Below are 23,174 nucleotides of genomic sequence, written 5' to 3' on the forward strand. Positions count from 1 at the left end.
TTGTTGTTCCTTGGTAAAACAGAGGCATAGGATTAGATGACCAGTCATTTTAGATTGAAATATTGGAAAGACCAGTAGAGACCTCTCTTACGAGTAAACATTACATACTCTTCTATGGCGGTCTAATAATCGAAAGCATCTTGCATTGGGAAGAACCGATTTATCCCTGCTGAAAGGTGGACACATCAGCAAATGTAAGGCTAGGTTCACACTATGGAATTTCCCCCTGCAATTCCGCTTCGAAATTGCAGGCAGGAATTCCGCTTACTAAAGTGTATAGTATAGTGAATGGGTTTTCGTTCACAAATTCACACTTCGGAATTTGTGAAGCGGAATTTGTGAATGGAAAATCCGCTAAAAAATTTCCGCCTGAAGAATGGCGTTGCTCATTCTTCTGGCGGAAATACTTGCGTAACACATTGCAGTCTATTGGAGACTGAATCAGTCGGCACTGGCCGCCCTAGGGTCTATTCACACAGTAGAATTTCTGCTTGCGGAATTCGGCCTCAAATTAAAGCCCATAGACTAAGCAGAAATTTAGAAGTGTGAATGGGAGAGCGGAATCCCATAGAAGTCTATGGGATTTAAATTAAGGTGGAATTCTGCAAGTGGAAATTCTGCTGTGTGAATAGACCCTTAAGGCTAGGTTCAGACTACGGAATTTCCGCCTGCAATTCCTCTTTGAAATTGCAGGCGGAAATTCCGCGTGCTAAAATGTATAGTGTAGTGAATGGGTTTCCGTTCACAAATTCACACTTCGGAATTTGTGAACGGTAAATCCGCTTGGAAATTTCTGCCTGAAGAAAGGGGTTGCTCTTTCTTCAGGCGGAAATACTCGTGGAACACATTGCAGTCTATTGGAGACTGCAGTTTCCGCACGGTCGTAGCGCCGACTGATTAAGTCCGAGTGCGGCCAGTCTCCAATAGACTGCAATGTGTTCCACAAGTATTTCCGCCTGAAGAAAGAGCAACCCCATTCTTCAGGCAGAAATTTCCAAGCGGATTTTCCGTTCACAAATTCCGCTTCACAAATTCCGAAGTGTGAATTTGTGAACAGAAACCCATTCACTACACTAGACATTTTAGCAAGCGGAATCTCTTCAAAGCGGAAGCGGAATTCAAAGAGGAATTGCAGGCGGAAATTCCGTAGGCTGAACCTTTCTACTTGTTTTTTTTGCTGGCAGTTTTTGGAAAACTGCCACTGCAGTTTTTGAGCCAAAGTCAGAAGTGGATCCATAAGGGAGGAGAAGTATAAGTTCTTCCTTTATATGTCCTATTCCTTTTGAATACATTTCTGGCTTTGGCACAAAAAATGCAGTGGCAGATATCCAAAAACTGCCAGAAAAAAAAACAAGTGGAAACTTAGCCTAAGGGTTACAGCAGCCTTATTTTAGTTTCTTTTTATCGCTTTATCCCTAGAGCCATACATTTTTTGTAGGATGGTTGAAATTTTTTTTTTATGAGGATATTATAATTGAATTAATTTTTGGAAGGGAGAAATGATAAAACTTCACTTTTACTGATTCTTTTTGAGTTTAGTTTTTTCAGCCTTTGTTGTGTGATGGCTGACATATTAGCTTTATTCTGCAGTAATATCATTATTTTGGGGATACCATATGCCAGTGTTTCCCAACCTTTTTTGGCTTGGGAAAAAGTTTTGCGCGGGGTACCCCTACCCAATTTGACGAGCAAAAAAAAAAACTGCCGTGATGTTTTCTAAAATCAGCGTCATTCCCTTCTCTTCTCCAGATTTCTTCCAGCCACAATTCTTCACCTTTAAACCTGCAAAACAAACCTATTAGGTTCCGCACTTATCCTGCATCAGTCTCCAGATTCCCCTTTACAAGTGAAGAGGAATGCAGGGGCGTATAGGTGTAAAGGGGTAACAGTGTAGAATAGTGTATATGGGTGACAGGTGTGTATAGGAGGGTACATGGGTGACAGAGAGATGTTGAAGGGTGTACATGGGTGACAGGGGGCATAGGGGATGACAGAGGGGTGTGCATGGATGTTGAGGGGTGTACATGGGTGACATGGGTGGCATAGGGGGTGACAGAGGGGTGTACATGGATGTAGAAGAGTGTACACTTGATATCATTTGTAACTTTTTTCTTTTTAGTTTTCGAGTGATTGTTTCAAGTTTCATGGCTCAGGTCAACGTAGTTGGCAGGATTTAAATCTGTGTGGGGAGACCCCAATGGATTTCTAGTTCATCACCTTAACCACTCACTCATGACCACAGAATACGACCAAGGGGTTAAAGGGGTTGTCTCATCTCTACTTAGATGCTGCTGTCTGCTCACACTGTTGGGATTGCTGGTTGATGGGGTTGGGGTCAAAAGCAAGTGACCTTCCTCTGTGCCTGGCATCTTCCAAGCTAAAGCATTATGCCTGCAACTGTCAGACATGATGAATGTGCTGAGATAAGCAGGGAGCATGATGTGCGCTCAGGAGCTCCAACCACGGTGGGATGTCACCACTGCTTCTAAAGCAGAGCTGGTGGATGGGAACCATGGCCGCCAGCTGTGAAGAAGAGGGGAGATAAGAAGAAATATCTACAGAACCAGGCAAGCTTGCTAAAGCAAGCCAATTGCAAACTTGATTATGCTGCCATGCTGTACACATATAGACATGATTAACCCCTTAACGACGTAGGACGTATATTTATGTATTGTGTGGTTCCCACGATATATGACCCCGTGCCATATCAGGTCGGTCCCGATGGCTAACGATTGCCGAGACCCGTGGCTAATACCTGAAATCACCGATCGCGGTGATGCCTTGTATTAAACCTTCAGACGCGGCAATCAAATTTGAGCGCCGCGTCTAAAGTAAAAAAAAAAGCATTCCCAGCAGCTAAGTCGGGCTAGATCAGCTGTTAGGACACGAGGAGGGTCCCTACCTGACTCCTCCTTGTCCGATCGCCGATTCACTGCTCCGTGCCTGAGATCCAGGCAGGAGCAGTGAAGCGCAGATAACATTGATCGATGCTATACTATGGCATAGCATTGATCAGTGTATGCAATCAATGTATTGCATGTTATTGCATATACATTGCAAAAAAAGTGTAAAAAAATTAGTTAATAAATGTGATTTAACCACTCCCCTAATAAAAGTTTGAATCCCCTCCCTTTTCCCATAAAAAAACCTATTTAAATAAATATAAACATATGTGGTATCTCCGTGTGTGTAAATGTCCGAACTATAAAACTATGTCAATGGCGTACACGTGATCTTCAGTATTGCAGTGCATTATGCTTGTCAGCTTTGCATTGAAAGGCAGCCTAATAGGCCCACACACAGTAGACTTGGGGGCCTTTGTTAACCACTCAGCTATCATGGCTGCACAGGTAAATGAAGCCTGGATCCCTCAGGATTCTGCAGAAGGCAATGCAAATGGAAATGTACATTTTGTGTGTTTTTTTTGTGTTTGCTAGCATACGTCCAAGAAAGATAAATTCTAAAGTTGACATATTTTAAATACAGTATCTTAGACAAGCTGCTAATATCAGTCAGACATATGGATGAAAATGTTTCTGTTTTAAGGATTATGATCTGACTAGAAGGGCATTTGTGCCTTGTTGCTGTACTTTCTGCCAATAAAAATCTGTTCCATGCCCATGAAGGGGGTTGTATTGGTGACAAGCAGATGGATTTCTGCAAGTCCCATTTTAAGAATAGGACCATTGCTGGCATTTCTGCACCTAATCTTCCATGTGTAAATATATCTTTAATCTGGCCATTAAATGTAGGTGAGTTAAAATCTATAGCATTATTCCTTAAAGGGGTTATCCAGCATAAGGTGATTTTAGTACATACCTGGCAGACAGTAATGGACATGCTTAGGAAGGATCTGCGCTTGTCTTGGGCTAAATGGCTATGCTGTGAGATTACCAGAACACTGTGGCTAGCTTTCTGTGAACTTGTATTTCCTGTTTTCAGTTTTCTTGTTTGCCTACAAATCCCATGATACCATTTTCCTCCTTCCCACACATCAGCTACCCCACCCATTGAAACATAAATGAGCTGCAGACCTGTGGTTTTCAATCAGAGTGCCTACAGCTGTTGCATTACTTGCAGATTGCTCTCTCCGCCCATTGAAGCAGACAGGCTCCCTATCATCAGCTGACTAGTCAGTCAGGTCTTGACCGCATTGCAAGCTGGGAAAAATCCAAGACAGCAGTCATTTTGTATGCTGTTGAAAATAAATACAGTGACCCCTCGACCTACGATGGGCCCGTCATACGATAATTTCAACATGTGATGGCCTCTCAGAGGCCATCGCATGCTGAAGGCAGCATCAACATACGATGCTTTTGTATGTCGAGGCCATCGCATAAACGGCTATCCGGCAGCGCAGACTGCTTCAGCTGCCACCGGATAGCCGTTTACGGTGCCCCGTGTGGTCCGTTGACGATCACTTACCTGTCCTCGGGGCTCCGGCGCGTCCTCTTACCTCGCCCTCCGGCGCGTCCTCCTCTGCATTGTTGGCACTATCCATCATCGTCATCACGTCGCTGCGCACGCCGTCCCGTCATCCAATAGGAGCGGCGTGCGTAGCAACGTGATGGCGGCGATGGAGAGCGCGGATGCCGGGGAAGCAGAGGCCTTGCCGGAGCGTCGGGGACACCTCGGGGACGCAGCGACAGCGATGGACGGCGACATCCAGGGCAGCGGTGACGGTCCGGAGCGGCGGGGACAGGTGAGTACAACTTCCTCTAACAGTGGTCTACAACCTGCGGACCTCCAGATGTTGCAAAACTACAACACCCAGCATGCCCGGACAGCCAACGGCTGTCCGGGCATGCTGGGTGTTGTAGTTTTGCAACATCTGCAGGTCCGCAGGTTGTAGACCACTGTACTATATTTTTACATTGCACGGATCCCTCAACATGTGAATGTTTCAACAAACGATGGTCCATTTGGAACGGATTACCATCGTATGTTGAGGGACCACTGTATTGGGATGAAAATCACAGAAGAATTGTGAGAAAACCATCACACACAGGTACAGACACCATATTATGAACTACACTAACTTTACAGCCCCTGTAGCATAGTCAAATAAATAAAAAATCCCGGAATACCCCTTTAAAATGTTTAAAACTGAGTCTATACATGTAATGTCAATGCCATCTACGTATGCCAGAGTTTCCTATTTTACGTACAATTATTGTACATCAGTTTTTTTTAACCCCTCTAAGCCTGCTAAGTTTTCGAATATCCCTGACTCACTTTTAGTAGGATTGGCAAACAGTCCTGACAGATATATCTTATTTGCTGTCAGACGTACCCTCTAGGAGCACAAACTCACAGATGCAATAGAACTCTGTCAAACATATCTTTAAGGTTGTCAGATCCATCTTCACTTGGGAGGTACGAGGAGCTTGACAAACACTTGATGCATGTCTTGAAAGGAGGAGATCGTTTGTTTGCTTACTAGAAGTCAGACTACAGACTACACCAGATTATTTTTACAGTGCTGCATGCTTCGCCCCCATTTTATGCTTCATGTGCAATTTGTAAAAAGCTATGGGAAAAAGAATAGTAGAGTTTTAGTTTAGAGAAAGTAAATGATAAATATGAAATATTGCTATGAGCCAGGGCCTTTATAAACGAGGGCAGTAGGGTCTACATTCTTAGCAATGGTCATTGAATATGGACTGTTATAGTAGGTATCAAATTACTATCTTACTATATCTTTTACCCTAATAAGTTTTCACCGTGACTTCTGTAACAAGTCTCCAAATGGTATTCTATTAAAGGGGTTATCCAGCAAAAAACTTTTTTTTAATATATATATATATATATATATATATATATATATATATATATATATATATTTGTGGTCGTCGCTACATGACTGAAATGCGTACAACCCTAATACTAACCTAACAACCAACTGTAACCAATAATCTATCAACCTCAACTAAGCAGTTTGGAGTGTGCCATAACTGCGGCGTAAAGAATATGCCTGGAAAAGAGGGCATACCCTGTGGTAAGTGTGATGGAATGAAAAGAAGGGGGGGCGGGTGGGAGCGAAGAACCCACGGCGTCATTGAAGGGGGGAGAGCCGTGGGTTTTATAGTCATCCCGCTCCTCCCACAATTACAGGCCAGCTGCGCAGGCCTTTCCATTTGTGGTCGTCGCTACATGACTGAAATGCGTACAACCCTAATACTAACCTAACAACCAACTGTAACCAATAATCTATCAACCTCAACTAAGCAGTTTGGAGTGTGCCATAACTGCGGCGTAAAGAATATGCCTGGAAAAGAGGGCAAAACCCGGATTTAAACAAACATTTGTTTATTGCAGATTACAACACAAGAGACTGGAATGCGCTAGCCATTTCTTTGCGAGGGTTAGGGAAATACTGCATGTAGCATCCGCATTTCCAACATCCTAATTTCATGATTACGTGGGCTGGGACCCCGTGCTTAGAATTGGCTGTAGCTGCGCCAATACGGAAGGAGTGACCGGATAATGAAGTCGGGACTCCTCCCAGCGACCTGACCGAAATGCGTAAATGTTTGATGAATTGAGAAGTAGTTAGCGGGTTGGACCTGAAATGGAGTAAAGGGTCGTCAGCTGATAGGTTAACACAGGCATTCAGCAATTTACGGAGGACTGTGGCAGGACACCCTTTGTGCACGGTGGGGAAAACCGGACAATCACAGTTTGACCCGGAGACGAGGTCTTGGTCTGACTGAGGGACAGCTGGAATTACCAGAGACATGTGACAGCTGACTGACCTTAGGAAAGGGCGCGTTAATGGTCCGAGTAGTACACTCACCCGGTCTGAGAAACCCATAACAGGCAAGGTACATGGCCGCTTTTAATGTGAGGCTATCACGGATACCCAATGGTGTGGAGTCTAACAAGTCGGACAACTGCCTGAACATGTTGCCTGTGATTGGTTGTCTGACTGGGCTGCGAGGGACTTCCTTCTCAAGGATGCCCTTCAGAGCGGACTTCACCAAGCGAGAAGAGAGTATAGAGTAACTACGGGTATTGGTCAAGGATAAATGGTGTTGGATACCGGCTAGATAACTCTTAATAGTATTGTGGGATAAATGCAGTGTGGTATGGCAAAACCCGACATATGCTAATAGGAAGGGAACTGAAATCTTGTCGCCCTCGGCGTGCTTGGATCTGGATTTGGAAAACGAGTTCCACGCCGTACCATAAATTTTTCGCGTATTTGCGGACAAGGCATCTGCTGCAATATTCTGGACTCCTTCAACGTGAGCACATGTGAAAGTAAATGTATGTAGTAGGGACAGCCAAACTAACCGTCTAGCCAAGCTCATTTATCTATAACATAGCTGACCGTCTAACACCAGGACAGAGAGAGAGTATCCGAAGACGTGACGGATGAGAATTGTATACGTGACTGGACCTAGACAAGTATGTGCCCGGTGACAAGTGCGCAACGTTATACAATTACCTTAACAACCTAGAACACCCTGAAGAGCATCTTTAGGAACGAGACTACACAGAGAAAGGAATGCACCGACAACGCAAGCAATCACAACCTGAAAACGTGTCAGGTTCATGAGGTGATTACTTGGACAACAATAAACAACTCTTTAAACCAGGACAGAGGGAAAGTATCCGAAGACGTGTTGGACGAGAATCGTGTGCGTAACCGGGCCTAGACGAGTATGCGCCCGGTGACAAGTGCGAAACGTTATACGAGTACCATATCAACCTAGAACACCATGAAGTACATTTTTGGACATGACTACACAGAGAAAGGAGCGCATCGACAACGCAAGCAATCACAACCTGAAAGCGTGTCAGGTTCATGAGGTGATTACTTGGACAACAATAATCAACTCTTTAAACCAGGACAGAGGGAAAGTATCCGAAGACGTGTTGGACGAGAATCGTATGCGTAACCGGGCCTAGACGAGTATGCGCCCGGTGACAAGTGCGAAACGTTATACGAGTATCATATCAACCTAGAACACCATGAAGTACATTTTTGGGACATGACTACACATAGAAAGGAGCGCATCGACGACGCAAGCAATCACAACCTGAAAGCGTGTCAAGTTCATGAGGTGATTACTTGGAGAACAATGTACGACACTTTAAACCAGAACAGAGGGAAAGTATCCGAAGACGTGTCGGACGAGAATCGTATGCGTAACCGGGTCTAAACGAGTATGCGCCCGGTGACAAATGCGAAACGTTATACGAGTACCATATCAACCTAGAACACCATGAAGTACATTTTTGGGACATAACTACACAGAGAAAGGAGCGCATCGACAACGCAAGCAATCACGACCTGAAAGCGTGTCAGGTTCATGAGGTGATTACTTGGACAACACTAAAAAACTCTTTAAACCAGGAGAGAGGGAAAATATCCGAAGACGTGTCGGACGAGAATTATATGCGTAACTGAGTCTAGATAAGTGTGTACCCAGTGGTAAGTGCGAAAGTTCATACGAGTACCATTACAACCCGAAACATCGTGAATTCCGTTTTTTGAGAACGTGACTATATCGTAAAAGAGGTGCACCGACGACACAAGTAAACACAACCTGAAGACGTGTCAGGTTCATGAGGTGATTACTTGGATAATAAAACAAATCTTATCACCTATGTGTGGCGTTATTGCTGTTCTGAAGGCGTGTCAGTAACAACCGTGCAACGTACTCCCTGCAGGCGTGGCAGGCATGATGGGTATACATCACCTATGTGTGGCGTGTCAGTCATAACAATTATGTGACGTACCCTTTCTGTAACATGACAGGCTTAACAGGTAAATACCACCTATGCGTAGTGTCAGTGTCGTTCAGAAGGCATGTCAGTACCAACGATAATGAGACATACCCCGTCTGCAAGGTTTACTGGGTCAGTCCCGCCTGTGCGTCGAGTAATAGTCGTTCTGAATATGTGTCAGCAGCGACAACTGCTATGTATCACCCTGCCTATATAAAGATGCGTGCAGAACGACTACGTGTGAAACTGTCGTGAACCGCTAAGCATGGCTATACCACCAACTTGATGAACCTATACTCGGGCCAACCATATACGCGTATAGACCACCAGTGAATGCCTGAAGCTAACCACGACCAGATGGCAGAGAATATGCCGGCAAGTAGTAACTATTATAACCACATACCTGCGTACAGGGCCACACCCCGTGTGCTGTATGAGCATGTGCGCTGCACAAAACTGCGGGCGTACGAACTTCACAAATAGCGCAAGTGCATGTACAGAATACATGCCACGAGTGCACACGCAGCCTGATTCCCGCGTGCACCCGAGTAATATAACCCTACAAACACGCGTGATACAGGTCCTGCGAGCGGGTGTGCAGCACAAACCTTATGAGTGCATACTCAGTAGTAATCCTACGAGCGTGGGCCATGTAATACTATAAACGTGCGTACAGTGTGACTCGTATGAGCGTGTACAAAGTATGAATCCTATGAGTGTGTACAACATGACTCCTACAAGAGTGTGTGTAGTATGAACCCTGCAAGCGAGTACAAGCGTGTATACCACGTAAACCTACGAGCAAGTGTACAGTATGGATGCTACATTGGTATGCACCGCATGAACTTAATGAATTATGCAAGCGAGTGTACCGTATAAAAGCTACCGCGAATGTACTGCATAATCCTAACGCGTGTAAAGTAAGAATCCAACAAGCGTGTGTACAGTGTGTACTGTGTACAGCATGAATCTTATAAGTGTGTACGCAGCATAATGCTACAAGTATGTACAAGCGTGTGTATAGAGTAAATGCTACAAGCATGCACCCCCCAAATATGCGCAAGTGTGAGTGCAGTATGAATGCTACAAGCAAGCGTACAGCATGAACCCTAAGGGTGAATGTACAATATAATCCTACAAGCGAGTGCACAGTATGAAACCTGTAGGCAAGTAAACGGCATAAACTCTACAAGTGTGTACTGTATGAATCTTACAAGCGTGTGTGCAGTATAAACCTTACAAAGGGGGTGTACAGTATGACCCTAAAAGCGTGTGTACGGTATAAAACTACAAGCGCGTAGAGAACGAATGAACCCTATAAGCGTGTGTGGCGTATAAATGTTACCGGCATGAATCCTACCAACGTGTATGGGTACCAGGATTTGTACAGCATGAACCCTACGGCATGATTCCTATAAGTGAGAACCGTAGCTCCACAACAGCTGGAGGCACACCGCCCGGAAACACAGGAATATAAAATAAATGAAAAGAAAACTGTGAGGAAGTTAGTTAATAGACAAAGGTTGGAAGTGAGTGCAGCTGTTGGTGTAGCGTGCCTTAGACTGACCAGATTGGCAGCTGTGGGGGTGAAGCATAAGCCCACAGGGTGGGGCGGAGCGGTGAGTCCGATTGAATGTAAAGGTGTGCGAGTCTTAGTATACCGGAGACACATATAGATCCTCCCCGCAGCACAGAACTACCAAATGTGATAATGATATATATGTGCAGGAGGCTGTTCACATAGAGCGGCTGTTCACGTGGTGCGGAAATGATAAAATAAGTAGGAGACTGTTCACATAGTGCGGTAATGATATACATGTGCAAGAAGCCTAACACATAGTGCGGTAATCATATACATGTGCAAGAAGCCTAACACATAGTGCGGTAATGATATACATGTGCAAGAAGCCTATCACGTAGTGCGGTAATGATATGCATGAGCAAGAAGCCTATCACATAGTGCGGTAGTGATATACATGTGCAAGAAGCCTAACACATAGTGCGGTAATCATATACATGTGCAAGAAGCCTAACACATAGTGCGGTAATGATATACATGTGCAAGAAGCCTATCACGTAGTGCGGTAATGATATGCATGAGCAAGAAGCCTAACACATAGTGCGGTAATGATATGCATGTGCAGGAGACTGTTCACACAATGCAGCAATCAAATACATGTGCAAGAGGCCTAACACATAATGCGGTAATGATATACATGTGCAGGAGACTGTTCACACAATGCAGTAATCATATACATGCGCAGCAAGCCGTTCACATGGCGCGGCAATGATATGCACGTGCAGGAGGCTGTTCACATAACAAAGTAATCGTATACATGCGCAGCAAGCCGTTCACATAGTGCGGTAATGATATGCACGTGCAGGAGGCTGTTCACATAACAAAGTAATCGTATGCATGCGCAGCAAGCCGTTCACATAGTGCGGTAATGATATGCACGTGCAGGAGGCTGTTCACATAACAAAGTAATCGTATACATGTGCAGCAAGCCGTTCACATAGTGCGGTAATGATATGCGCGTGCAGGAGGCTGTTCACATAACAAAGTAATCAACACATAATAAAGCAAGCCAAAAGAAAACACATACATGCGCAGCAAGCCGTTCACCTAGTGCGGTAATGATATGCTCGTGCAGGAGGCTGTTCGCATAACAAAGTAACCATATACATGCGCAGCAAGCCGTAAGTAATCATATACAGCCGAAAACCGTATAAATGCTACCGGCGAATGCCGAATGCCGATATGTAATACGATAACCTGGGGCCGGGCTGACCAAGGGTTTCCCTGAACTCCGGCTCACCTCCGGAGTCCGGGAACCGCCAGCGTTACCCCCGGTCAGCCACGGCCACTTACCACCACCATGCCGGCTGAAGCAAGCTTCCTGTCAGCTGACTCGTGCAGTCAGCTGACCGGTGGGAACGTGACTCCACCTCCTGCCGACATCACGTGACAACCCTCAAGCGAAGAACCCACGGCGTCATTGAAGGGGGGAGAGCCGTGGGTTTTATAGTCATCCCGCTCCTCCCACAATTACAGGCCAGCTGCGCAGGCCTTTCCATAAATCAACTGCCTCCAGAAAGTTAAACAGATTTGTAAATTACTTCTATTAAAAAATCTTAATCCTTTCAGTACTTCTGAGCTTCTGAAGTTAACCCCTTAAGGACTCATGACGTACTGGAACGTCATATGTCCGCTCCCGATCTATAACGCGGGGCCACGGCGCCTCTAACAACGGCCGGGACCCGTGGCTAATAGCGCGCGGCATTGATCGCTGTGCCGCGCGCTATTAACCCTTTAGAGTTTAACACCACGTCTAGAGTGAAACTGAAACCATGCCGGTTAGCTCAGTGGGCTGTTCAGGATAGCCGCGGTGAAATCGCGGCATCCCGAACAGCTGACAGGACAGCAGGAGGGTCCCTACCTGCCTCCTCGCTGTCCGATCGCCGAATGACTGCTCAGTGCCTGAGATCCAGAAACCAGTGATCAATGTGAAAATTCAGTGTGTGCAGTGTTATAGGTCCCTATGGGACCTATAACACTGCAAAAAAAAAAAGCGAAAAAAAAGTCAATAAATATCATTTAACCCCTTCCCTATTAAAAGTTTGAATCACCCCCCTTTTCCCATAAAAAAAAAAACACAGTGTAAATAAAAATAAACATATATGGTATCGCCGCGTGAGGAAATGTCCAAATGATAAAAATATATCGTTAATTAAACCGCACGGTCAATGGCGTACGTGCAAAAAAATTCCAAATTCCAAAATAGTGCATTTTTGGTCACTTTTTATATCATGAAAAAAATGAATAAAAAGCGATCAATAAGTCCTATCAATACAAAAATTGTACCGTTAAAAACTTCAGATCACGGCGCAAAAAATGATCCCTCATACCGCCCCATACACGGAAAAAAAAAAAATTTATAGGGGTCAGAAATGACAATTTTAAACGTATACATTTTCCTGCATGAAGTTATGATTTTTTCCAGAAGTCCGACAAAATCAAACCTATATAAGTAGGGTATCATTTTAACTGTATGGACCTACAGAATAAATATCAGGTGTCATTTTTACCGAAAAATGTACTGCATAGAAACGGAAGCCCCCAAAAGTTACAAAACAACGTTTTTTTTTTCAATTTTGTCTGAACAATGATTTTTTTTCCATTTCACCGTAGATTTTTGGTCACAATGACTGATGTCATTACAAAGTAGAATTGGTGGCGCAAAAAAATAAGCCATCATATGGATTTTTAGGTGCAAAATTTAAAGAGTTATGATTTTTTTAAAGGCAAGGAGCAAAAAACGAAAATGCAAAAACGGAAAATACCCTGGTCCTTAAGGGGTTAAGGTTGTTCTTTACTGTCCAAGTGCTCTCTGATGGCACGTGTCTCAGGAAACGCCCAGTTTAGAAGCAAATCCCCAATAGCAAACCTCTTCTAAACTGGGCGTTTCCCGAGACGCGTGTCATCAGATAGGACTTAGACAGAAAAGAACAAGCTTAACTTCAGAAGCTTATAAGTACTGAAAGGATTAAGATTTTTTAAATAAAAGTCATTTACAAATCTGTTTAACTTTCTGGAGCCAGTTGATACAAAAAAAAAGTTTTTTCCTGGAATACCCCTTTAACTTGCTCTCTTTAGTCATTATTCCTTCTAGAATATAATGCAAAGCAATTTACTGATATCTATAAAGCTCTCTACTAGCATTACACCTCCCTACATGGTCTTCAAGCAGAGAGTGATCCATAGATATAATGTATTCTCCTCTTATCACAATTTCTCACTCATTTTTCCACGACTTCTCTTGTGCTGCACTTATGGTTCGGAATACTTTGTCTTCTATTGCCTCCTGCTATCTGTAGCTTCAAGCATGATCTGAGAAATCATTTTGTCAGGGAAGCTTGTTATGTCTCATAATTGTATTTCGGTTTCAACCACAGCCCCTGGGCCTCACTTATCTTTACCCTTGTAACCCATAATACATTTGTCAGCCTTGCTGTCCTTTGTAACTGCTTCCCAATGAGCTTTATATCTGTATTACCACAAATACTGGCTGGGGTCCTGAACATTATGTTTATTCCCCTATTGTAGATACAAATGACTGGTCCACGGTGTAAAATCCTTACAGAACTTTATTATTTTCTACTTCCCTGATTGTAAATCACTGTATACTAGTGCAATGTGAATATAATAATCCGTATATTAAAAAATAACCGGTCACACCATGATCTTTTAAAAATAACAGTGAATCGTAGTAGCAGAACTAGAACCCTGTGACTATCATTATTACAAAAGCACAGCTTCCATTATAGTTGTTGGGAAACACAGAATAATGACGTTTTCTAAAGCTGAACTTGTAAAATAAAAGAATCTAGAGCTTTCTAGCCCTAACAATGGACCGGCACACAGAGAGGAGAGAGAAAATGGCCGGATAAATAATGTATTAAGTATTTGTGTAATGAAGTGCTGCTCAGTAAACGTTCAGCCAGCTGACATGGTAGCAAGACATAATTCATTTTTAATGGCACTTGAACTTGCATTTTAAACAAGTAGATCCCACGATTCTATTGCATTTGCTGTAGAGGATTTCACCTGGCCTAGAGATAAGCTCAGCTGCCTTCAGAAAGATAGTAAGAATTGTATTTATAATGTAGCTGCATTGCTTATGTGGTGTCCCGGTACAGGACTTGGTCCTGTCCCTCTTTCTAAAGTCCCCACAGCCAGACTCCCTCCATGCTATCAGGGCTGTCCTGGAGGGCTAACCCCTAGTCGCCTCTTAATACTGTGTTTAATGTGTATATTTATATATTTTTCTATTATAGTATATTGATGTACAGGACCTTAGGTCATGTGACTGTTAATAAATTGCGCTATGCTAAACCAATGAGCTTTGATCCTGCCCCCTTGATATATAAGGGTCTGCTGCCACTTAATCTGGGTCCTTCCATGCTCTTACCCCCCGGGATATCAGAGAAAGCAGATCTGTTATTACCGCTTCAAGACAAGCTAGGCCTGATGCCTCTACTTCAGCAGCCATCAAAATCGTGAGTTAATCCAGCTCAAAACCTACAAATCCTACATGACTACTGAACCCAAAACCACCCCTAAATTCAGTGGCACAGCGGATAGCAAAATCCAAGCTCATTCAATTACCAAGTCCCAGCAAACCTGTGAGGAGCCTGTACCACGGTCCTCTTGCAAAAGACTGTATATTATCTGCACTTGCATAAAATCTGCAGTAAAGTTATTCCTGGTTTACTTCAACTCCTGCTGTGGGCAATCCTTTATTCCTCCCTATCGTTTGTGGGACGGGTGGCGGTAGGACTAATTGCATTGAGGAAGCCCGCACCCTGGTGTCAGGCCCAAGGCCTGATTATGGAAACATACATTTGTTTTTATTGTATCTGTGTATAACCTAAGACCTGGGGGTGAGAGGTCATTCAGACTGTGGGTTTGTGTATTGCATTTTATTGTGGGTCTGGCTGTATTTTTGTATCTCCTTTGAAGTCAGAGGCCCTTTGAAGCAACAGAGATGCCCCCCTGGTGGGGTCAGAGGGGAGGGGGAATGGAGTCTCCCTCCAAAAAGACAGATATATAATATTTAACAATGCTAGACTCGGGGTGTTCAAGGCTGTGCAACAAGCTGACAAGACCATCCTAAGAACAGCACTCTCATGGACTGCTATATCATCATGCTGTAAGAACTTCATCTTTTGTTTTCTGAACTTGTCTTGCTAAACTCTTTTATATATTTTTGTACCTGTATGTCATTTGTTTCTGTATTTTTACATATATAGCACTGTGATACCTTTTATCAGATTAAATGTTTAATTAATCAGCTCTGGTCTTTGATCTCTAAATATATGAGCTCACCTTTCTGAAGGCAGCTCTGGTGGAAACACGTTTATCTAAGGGTTAATTTGGTGACTTACTGGGACTAGTAGTGGATACCCAGAGGTCTGGCGGCTTTAACCCTTGCACCATCACACTCTCTCTAGCGTCTCGGCTGGACCGATAGGGTGTGATCGTGACACCTGGTGTCATGACAATCAAGGGTTAATCCTTTACCCTACAATACCACTTCGCAACACCCCTGTTCACCATTACCCCTGAAGCTCACCACACTTACATCAGTTGCAGTCAGAATGAGACCTCACAATCCACAGGGTCCATAGGCCCGCCTTCTACGTACGAATAACCTGTGTGCAAGAACAGGGCTGTTACTATCACCTGGGGGGGGGGGGGGGGTACCAGGCCAAGGGGCACCTGCTTTTAGAAAGGTGGGCAAAGAGAAAGCAGTTAAAACGGGTGCTTGAGAACTCAAAAAGCAGAGCATGTCTCCTTTAAACAACTGAACTTTATTCTAGCTCTGCCTTGCCCCCAAACCACCACTAATCCTCGGTGCACTGTCTAAGAGCACCATGCTGAGTAAGTTCTGTGCCTAAGCTTTAGGCTGTGCTCTTTATAGACTTAACAGGATCAAAGGCCCAGAATTATGTCAGGGGCCCCTCATCATTAAAGATTCTCTGAGATATTTAGTCAATAAAAAAAATATCCTTCCAGGTACAGTTAATGCTGTCATTTGAGTGCAAACTCCTAGTATAGACTAGAAAAAGCTTAAAGGGAATCTGCCAGCTCTAGGTTCTGCTCAGAGCTCAAGTGTCAAATAGACTATGATGAGCCCCAAGATGCACACCTCCTCCCTCCCCACAACTCCCTGCCTTGACTGATGGAAGTACAAGGCCCTGTGCCCCAATCAGAATATATACAAATGGTTGGGACTCTGTCTGCCGTGGTGGCTTACATTGAATAAGCAGAAAGGTTGCTCAGCACTCACATAATGCTGCAAAGCGTTTTAATCACACGATAAGGCCATACACTGAAAGGAGTGTTCCATTTTGTTCCAAGCCTTTATCAACTCACAGCTGTCAACGTAACACGTCTTTCCCTGTACAGCCTTATTGTGTGAATAAAACACTTTAAAGGGGTACTCCACTGCTCAGTGTTTGGAACAAAATGTTCTGAATGCTTAAAGCCAGCGTTGGGAGCTTGTGATGTCATAGCCTCATCCCACATGATGTCATGCCCCGCCCCCTCAATGCAAGTCTATGGAAGGGGGCGTGACAACTGTCACGCCCCTTCCATATACTTGCATTGAGGGGGCAGGGCGTGACATCATGGATGAGGGGCGGGGCTATGGCGTCACAAGCTCCCGATGCCGGCTCTAAGCATTCAGAACATTTTGTTCCAAATGCTGAGCAGCGGAGTAACCCTTTAAAGCAGTAGGTGAGTGCAGGGAAACCTTTTTGATTAAACAATGTTCTCCAATCATGTCAGGGAGGAGTGGGGGATGAAGGAGGCGCACATACTGTTGCTCATTACATCCTCCTTGAAACTTCCCTTTAAAAAATGTCTATTAAATTTCGGAACTTCACTTGAGCTTGACATGCAACAATTTATAAGAACATCTTTCAATCATATTAACATTTTCAAATATCTCTTAAAATGTAAATAGCAATCTATAAATGGTTTTGATGGAAACAGCCAAATACAGCGGTCAACTGTTTCATCCAGTCTCAATGGACTTGGTGGAGTTTCAAGGCAGAACATGGACCCAACATTCAAAGTGGTTGTAAAAATACTATATCACTATTATATCTTGTTTCTAGAGTAATCCAGAAGTTGTACCAAGTGAAGAGAAGAAGCAACTTCCTGGGGCTGTGAAACTTCCTGGACCTGCAGTCAACCTTTCAGAAATTCAGAATATAAAGAGTGAACTTAAATTCGTACCAAGAGCTGAGGAGCAGTAGTTTGTACTAAAAGGTGAGGTATTGGAGTATCTGGCTTACATTGGATTTTTTTATATAAGGGGACAGTAAAAATTATTACAGGTGTCCTCCTCTTAAATTACTGCTCTATGCAAAAGAAATACCAAGCACATGATATTATGGCTCCGTACAAGCTCTGTGTAGCACCAGGGAGTAATTTAGCACCCATAAAAGTCTGAGGTCATTCTGTACCTTCTGTATAGAGTCAGAGCCATATAGAGTGTGACTCTGCTGTGTGTATGAGATTTAGGATTCTTTTACATGTGTGTAGTACAGATGGGTGTTTGCCCAAATTGTGGCCCAACCACAGGTCTAATAATGACTCAAATTGATAGCTTTGATGGTTGGAGCAAGACTAGTTTTCATAACAAAAGAGCAAACAGAAATCTTTATCCTACACATTTCAAAGTGGCCTTAGGCTGGTTTCACACACACACGACATTTTGCCGACAAAAATGTTTCTTTGTTTTTGAAATTTTTTGTTGCGTTTCAATGCTGTTTTTGTTTTACTTTTTTTGCAGTTAGATGCTACTTGAAGTCTATAGTACAAAATAAACTTCACTACATTTGATACAACATGTTTTGGATTGTAGTGTTTCTATGGCATTTTTTGGGCCAGTGTTTTTTGTTTTTGTTTGTTTTAAATGCAGCATGCAGGTGGTATCACCTTTAGTGAAGAATACCAGAAAAAAACTCATGCAAAATTACACTTAAAGGGGTTATCTTTTCTTCGGTACAATGGGGAAGATTTATCAAAACCTGTGTAGAGGAAGAGTGGTGCTGTTGCCAATAACAACTAATCAGATTGCTTCTTTCATTTTTAAAGAGGCCTGTGAAAAATGAAAGAAGCAATCTGATATATATGTACGTAGATAGATAAACTATATATACAGTACAGACCAAAGGTTTGGACAAACCTTCTCATTCAGAGTTTTCTTTATTTTCATGACTATGAAAATTGTAGATTCACACTGAAGGCATCAAAACTATGAATTAACACATGTGGAATTATATACATAACAAAAAAGTGTGAAACAACTGAAAATATGTCATATTCTAGGTTCTTCAAAGTAGCCACCTTTTGCTTTGATTACTGCTTTGCACACTCATTCTCTTGATGAGCTTCAAGAGGTAGTCACCTGAAATGGTCTTCCAACAGTCTTGAAGGAAATCCCAGAGATGCTTAGCACTTGTTGGCCCTTTTTGCCTTCACTCTGCGGTCCAGCTCACCCCAAACCATCTCGATTGGGTTCAGGTCCGGTGACTGTGGAGGCCAGGTCATCTGGCACAGCACCCCATCACTCTCCTTCTTGGTCAAATAGCCCTTACACAGCCTGGAGGTGTGTTTGGGGTCATTGTCCTGTTGAAAAATAAATGATGGTCCAACTAAACGCAAACTGGATGGAATAGCATGCGGTTGCAAGATGCTGTGGTTCAGTATGCCTTCATGCTGGTTCAGTATGCCTTCAATATTGAATCAATCCCCAAACAGTGTCACTAGCAAAGCACCCCCACACCATCACACCTCCTCCTCCACACCAGCACACCTGTGAACTGAAAACCCTTTCAAGTGACTACCCCTTGAAGCTCAACAAGAGAATGCCAAGAGTGTGCAAAGCAGTAATCAAAGCAAAAGGCCCGGACCCCGGAGAAGATGCAGAAGATGCCGGAGGATCGCGAAGTGGACCCGGAGCAGCGGGGATAGGTAAGTGAACCTGTCCGGGATGCTTAAACTGCTATCCGACAGCAGCTTAAGCATTTTGCACTGTCGGATAGCAGTTAATGCGATGGCCCCGACATATAAAAGCATCGTATGTCGATGCTGACATCAACATGCGATGGCCTCTGAGAGGCCATCGTATGACGTTTTGATCATATGTCGGGGCCATCGCATGTCGGGGGTTACTGTATATATATATATATATATATACAGTGGTCCCTCAACATATGATGGTAATTCGTTCCAAACGAGCCATCGTTTGTCGAATCCATCGTATGTTGAGGGATTCGTGCAATGTAAAGTATAGGAAGCTGTCCCCGCCACTTGCGATGGTGTCCCCGCCGCTCCCGATGGTGACCCCGGGCCTCCGCTGGGCTCTCCGCTGTCTTCTCCGGTCCTCCGTTGTCTTCTCCGGTCCTCTGCTGTCTTCTCCGGTCCTCTGCTGTCTTCCCCAAGGCCTTACTGGGCCTGCGTAGCGACGTCATTACGCCGCTGCGTACGCCATTCCTATTGGATGACGTGTGCAGCAGCGTATTGACGTCATTGGAGAGGGACGAAAAGACACCGGAAGACCAGCGCTGGACCCGGAGGGCACCCCGGAGCATCGTGGAGGGGTAAGTAATACTTACCGCACCACATGGGGAACATTAAGCTGCTATCCGGCAGCAGCTTAAGCATTTTGCGCTGCCGGAAAGCACTTAATGCGATGGCGCCGACATAAAAAAGCATCGTATGTCGATGCTGACATCGACATGCGATGGCCTCTGAGAGGCCATGGTATGTCGATTTGATCATATGTCGGGGCCATCGTAGGTCGGGGGGTCACTGTGTGTGTATATATATATATATATATATATATATATATAAATAGTGTCTGTGTGTGTTTATTTTGTGGGCAATGTTTTCTTTCCATAGTGGAGGCAATGTTTTCTAACTAACTAACCCTGTTTCCTGCCTGGATTATTTTATAAGCCACGGCCCAGTGAATGTTACCCTGGGGTTAGGCATTCCGCTACAGGTAGCTGTTAATCCATTTAGAAAAATAATGCATAATTAAGATTTTCAAGGGCATAGAAACAGGTGTACACTTAGCGTGACAGTAACAAGGAGATAGTCCGCTTATCTAAGAAACAGTACATAACTGGCAGACACTCCTATCTTCAGCGCCAGAAACAGAGATTGATAGCTGGTGCCAGGTGGCAGACAGATATTCACCACATGACACTATATTCCTGACAACTGTGGCTGAGAGTTTTATTCTTACTTGTATTCAGAAATATATAACAGACTTAGAATGAAAACAACATATACTGTAAAGAAACTGCAGCCTGTAATAGCAGATCTAACAGGTGTATATTACCTTGTACATATTACTATTTAACATCGATACTTTGGAAGGAATCTATGTTACACGATTAAAGGTGTTGCCTCAGTACAGACATTGCTGCCATATCCTTATCTAGCCAGAATGTAGACATTGTGAGTGGGTTGTGAGGGACCGTAATGCTTCGCCAGTAATCTTCTATCTCCTCAAGGACGTTGTAAGGTTATTGCCTGACTTACTCCATGCTCCTAAGGTTCTTATTGCAGAATTTTGACCATGAAGATTAAATTACTGTTAGTACATGTCAAACCTTTATTATCTGGAGTTGGACATATAACTTACCTTACTACCATTAAGTGGGTTATCTTAGAGCAAATTGTTATCGGCCACAGTTTACAGATCTATTCTAATTGTTATCATTGCCCCCACAACAGGGACTAATACACTGTAACAGACAAACAAAATAAACAATAGCTTTAGTGACTGCTGAGACCCGGACATGACCCCCTTTAACAACCAGGATCCCCCCCCCCAAAAAAAGTCAAGAGAACATATAGCTTTGAGTGATTGGGGGATTAGCCACAGTATCTATAACACTCATATAAGGCACATATACTTATTAAACAAGGTTCTCACCGTATCCTTCTCCGACTCTGGCAAGCAAGTATGTCCGAAAACCTGTCTGTCACTTGTGCAAAAACTGACCGCCTGCTGTGGCCGTCAGATGCAAATAGCACTGCATAAGAGAAACATGCATAAATAACAGCATTCAAAACAAAAAACAAGTGCCAACAATAGGGAGGTAGGGAGAGAGCAAAACTACCTCTCGGACCCAAACTAGGGAGAATGGCGCCCCAGGAGAGTGGACAAAAAGAGAGAGGGAAGGGGTTAACAAATAAAACCCAGCTCAACAGGAATTGGGGATGATGAATTAAGCCGGCCAGGTGTGGGACTGGGGAAAGCCACACTGGAAATGGCACCAGGAAGGGGGAAGGAGTAGTTGGTATAATGGCAGAGGGGTCTCAGCTGTCAGGGAGCCCTTTAGGCATGCCTCACCGTAAACCTCCAGAACATACAATACAATGGATACTTTTGCTTTGTCCCTTTCACCTGTATTTACTAGGAATTTCCCGTCTCTCTTATGGGCTAGATCAAACCTACATACTATTCTAAGAGAAGAAAACTGCAGATTCCCTTACGTCCTAACCAGCAGCACAAGTGGGGTGTTCTGCCCCTGTGAAGCTGGCAGGACGGTGGAATTTTTAATTCCGCCCAAGCAATTTAAATTAATTAGCCCCCCCCATAAAAGGCCTCCTCTCCTAGGCCATCTCGCTTTTTTTCTGTCCTGTGTAAGGACAGCAGGACGGTGCAGGCTCCTTTGGAGCCTGCCTGGATGTCTCCCCTGTATTTTGGGGAGATATTTTTGGGGCGCAGTACCTTTTCCAACTGCCCCCTGTTTTTTTCTCTTTATATTATCTGGGCCTCCGGCCTGGTTTATCTTAAAACAATTTGTTTTGACTATTTTTTTTTTTGCTAGAGGGATCCGGTGATCCCTCATAGCATTAGGGATGCCGCCGCAGGTTTTTTCTTACCCGCCCGGCGTCCCACGTGTCCCGGCGCGCGCTGTTTTTCCTCCGCGCCTCCATTACACTGTGCGAGCCGTGGACCGGAAGTACGTCATCTGACGACTTCCGGTCCCGGCCTCACTTTTCTTCAGCGCTTTGCGCTGCCTTTAAAGTTTATATTTAGGTGAAAATTCAGGCATGAGCCCTTTCCTAGTTAGGGAAGGGCTCAGTGGATAATTTTTATTAAAATTCCCTTCCGGGTGTTTCAGCCTATTGCAGGCTGGTCTTTCTCTGAAGGGGGCGGGGCTTCCGGGCCCCTTCCCATATAAAGACAGCTGAGACCTTCATTCAGTCTCTGCTGCCATCATAGCTAGTCCTATTTACAAGCCTAGCATTAGTGGTTAGAGCTCCTATCTGCATTATAGGTATCTCTCCCTCTCTATTTGGCGTTAGGGCGATAATAATTTTATTTATTATCCCTAACTTATTTTATTTTCTTTCCAGAGTCATGTCTACTCCTTCCTCTAGTGACCCACACTCTGGTGGTCGTAAGGCTAGCGCCAAAAAACGCCATCTAACTTGCGCCAATTGCGGCACTCCGCTTCCGGACGCTTACGAATATAACAGGTGTCCCGGTTGCCGTCCACCCTCTAATCCAGCTGAACCTACTGTCCAGGACATGTTCATCTGGATGAAGGAGTTTATGGTAAATTCCATATCTGAAATTAAGAGTGCTCTTGTTCCCAAAAGACCTAGAACTGAATCCACTCCTCCTTCTGTGGCGGAAGAATCCGTTATGTCGGTCGATGTATTGGACCAGAGGTCATCTGTACAGTCTGAACAGCCTGTTGAGGTGAAGATGTTTCCGCCTCTTTTCCCTGCGGAAAAGACGCAGAGATTACTTAGGTCCATCCGGTCAAGGGACCAGGATGTTGACCAAGGGGAAGCCTCTGCATCCACCTCTAGAGAACCTTGGGTTTTCAAG

General features: G+C 44.1%; 1 protein-coding gene across 4 annotated transcripts in view; it reads left to right on the forward strand.

Annotated features, from left to right (window-relative positions):
* Positions 1–23,174, forward strand: part of SMPX (small muscle protein X-linked) — a 153,086-nt gene that overhangs the window by 99,871 nt on the left and 30,041 nt on the right. For all 4 annotated transcript variants that reach the window (XM_056558609.1, XM_056558610.1, XM_056558607.1 and 1 more), the window contains exon 4: positions 17,422–17,575. In XM_056558609.1, the coding sequence (XP_056414584.1) occupies positions 17,422–17,562 (141 nt within the window). In that variant the 3' untranslated portion in view covers positions 17,563–17,575. The remainder of the gene's footprint in view (positions 1–17,421; positions 17,576–23,174) is intronic.

Source organism: Hyla sarda, chromosome 2 (assembly GCF_029499605.1).
Source record: "Hyla sarda isolate aHylSar1 chromosome 2, aHylSar1.hap1, whole genome shotgun sequence".
Classification (NCBI taxonomy): Eukaryota; Metazoa; Chordata; class Amphibia; order Anura; family Hylidae; genus Hyla; species Hyla sarda.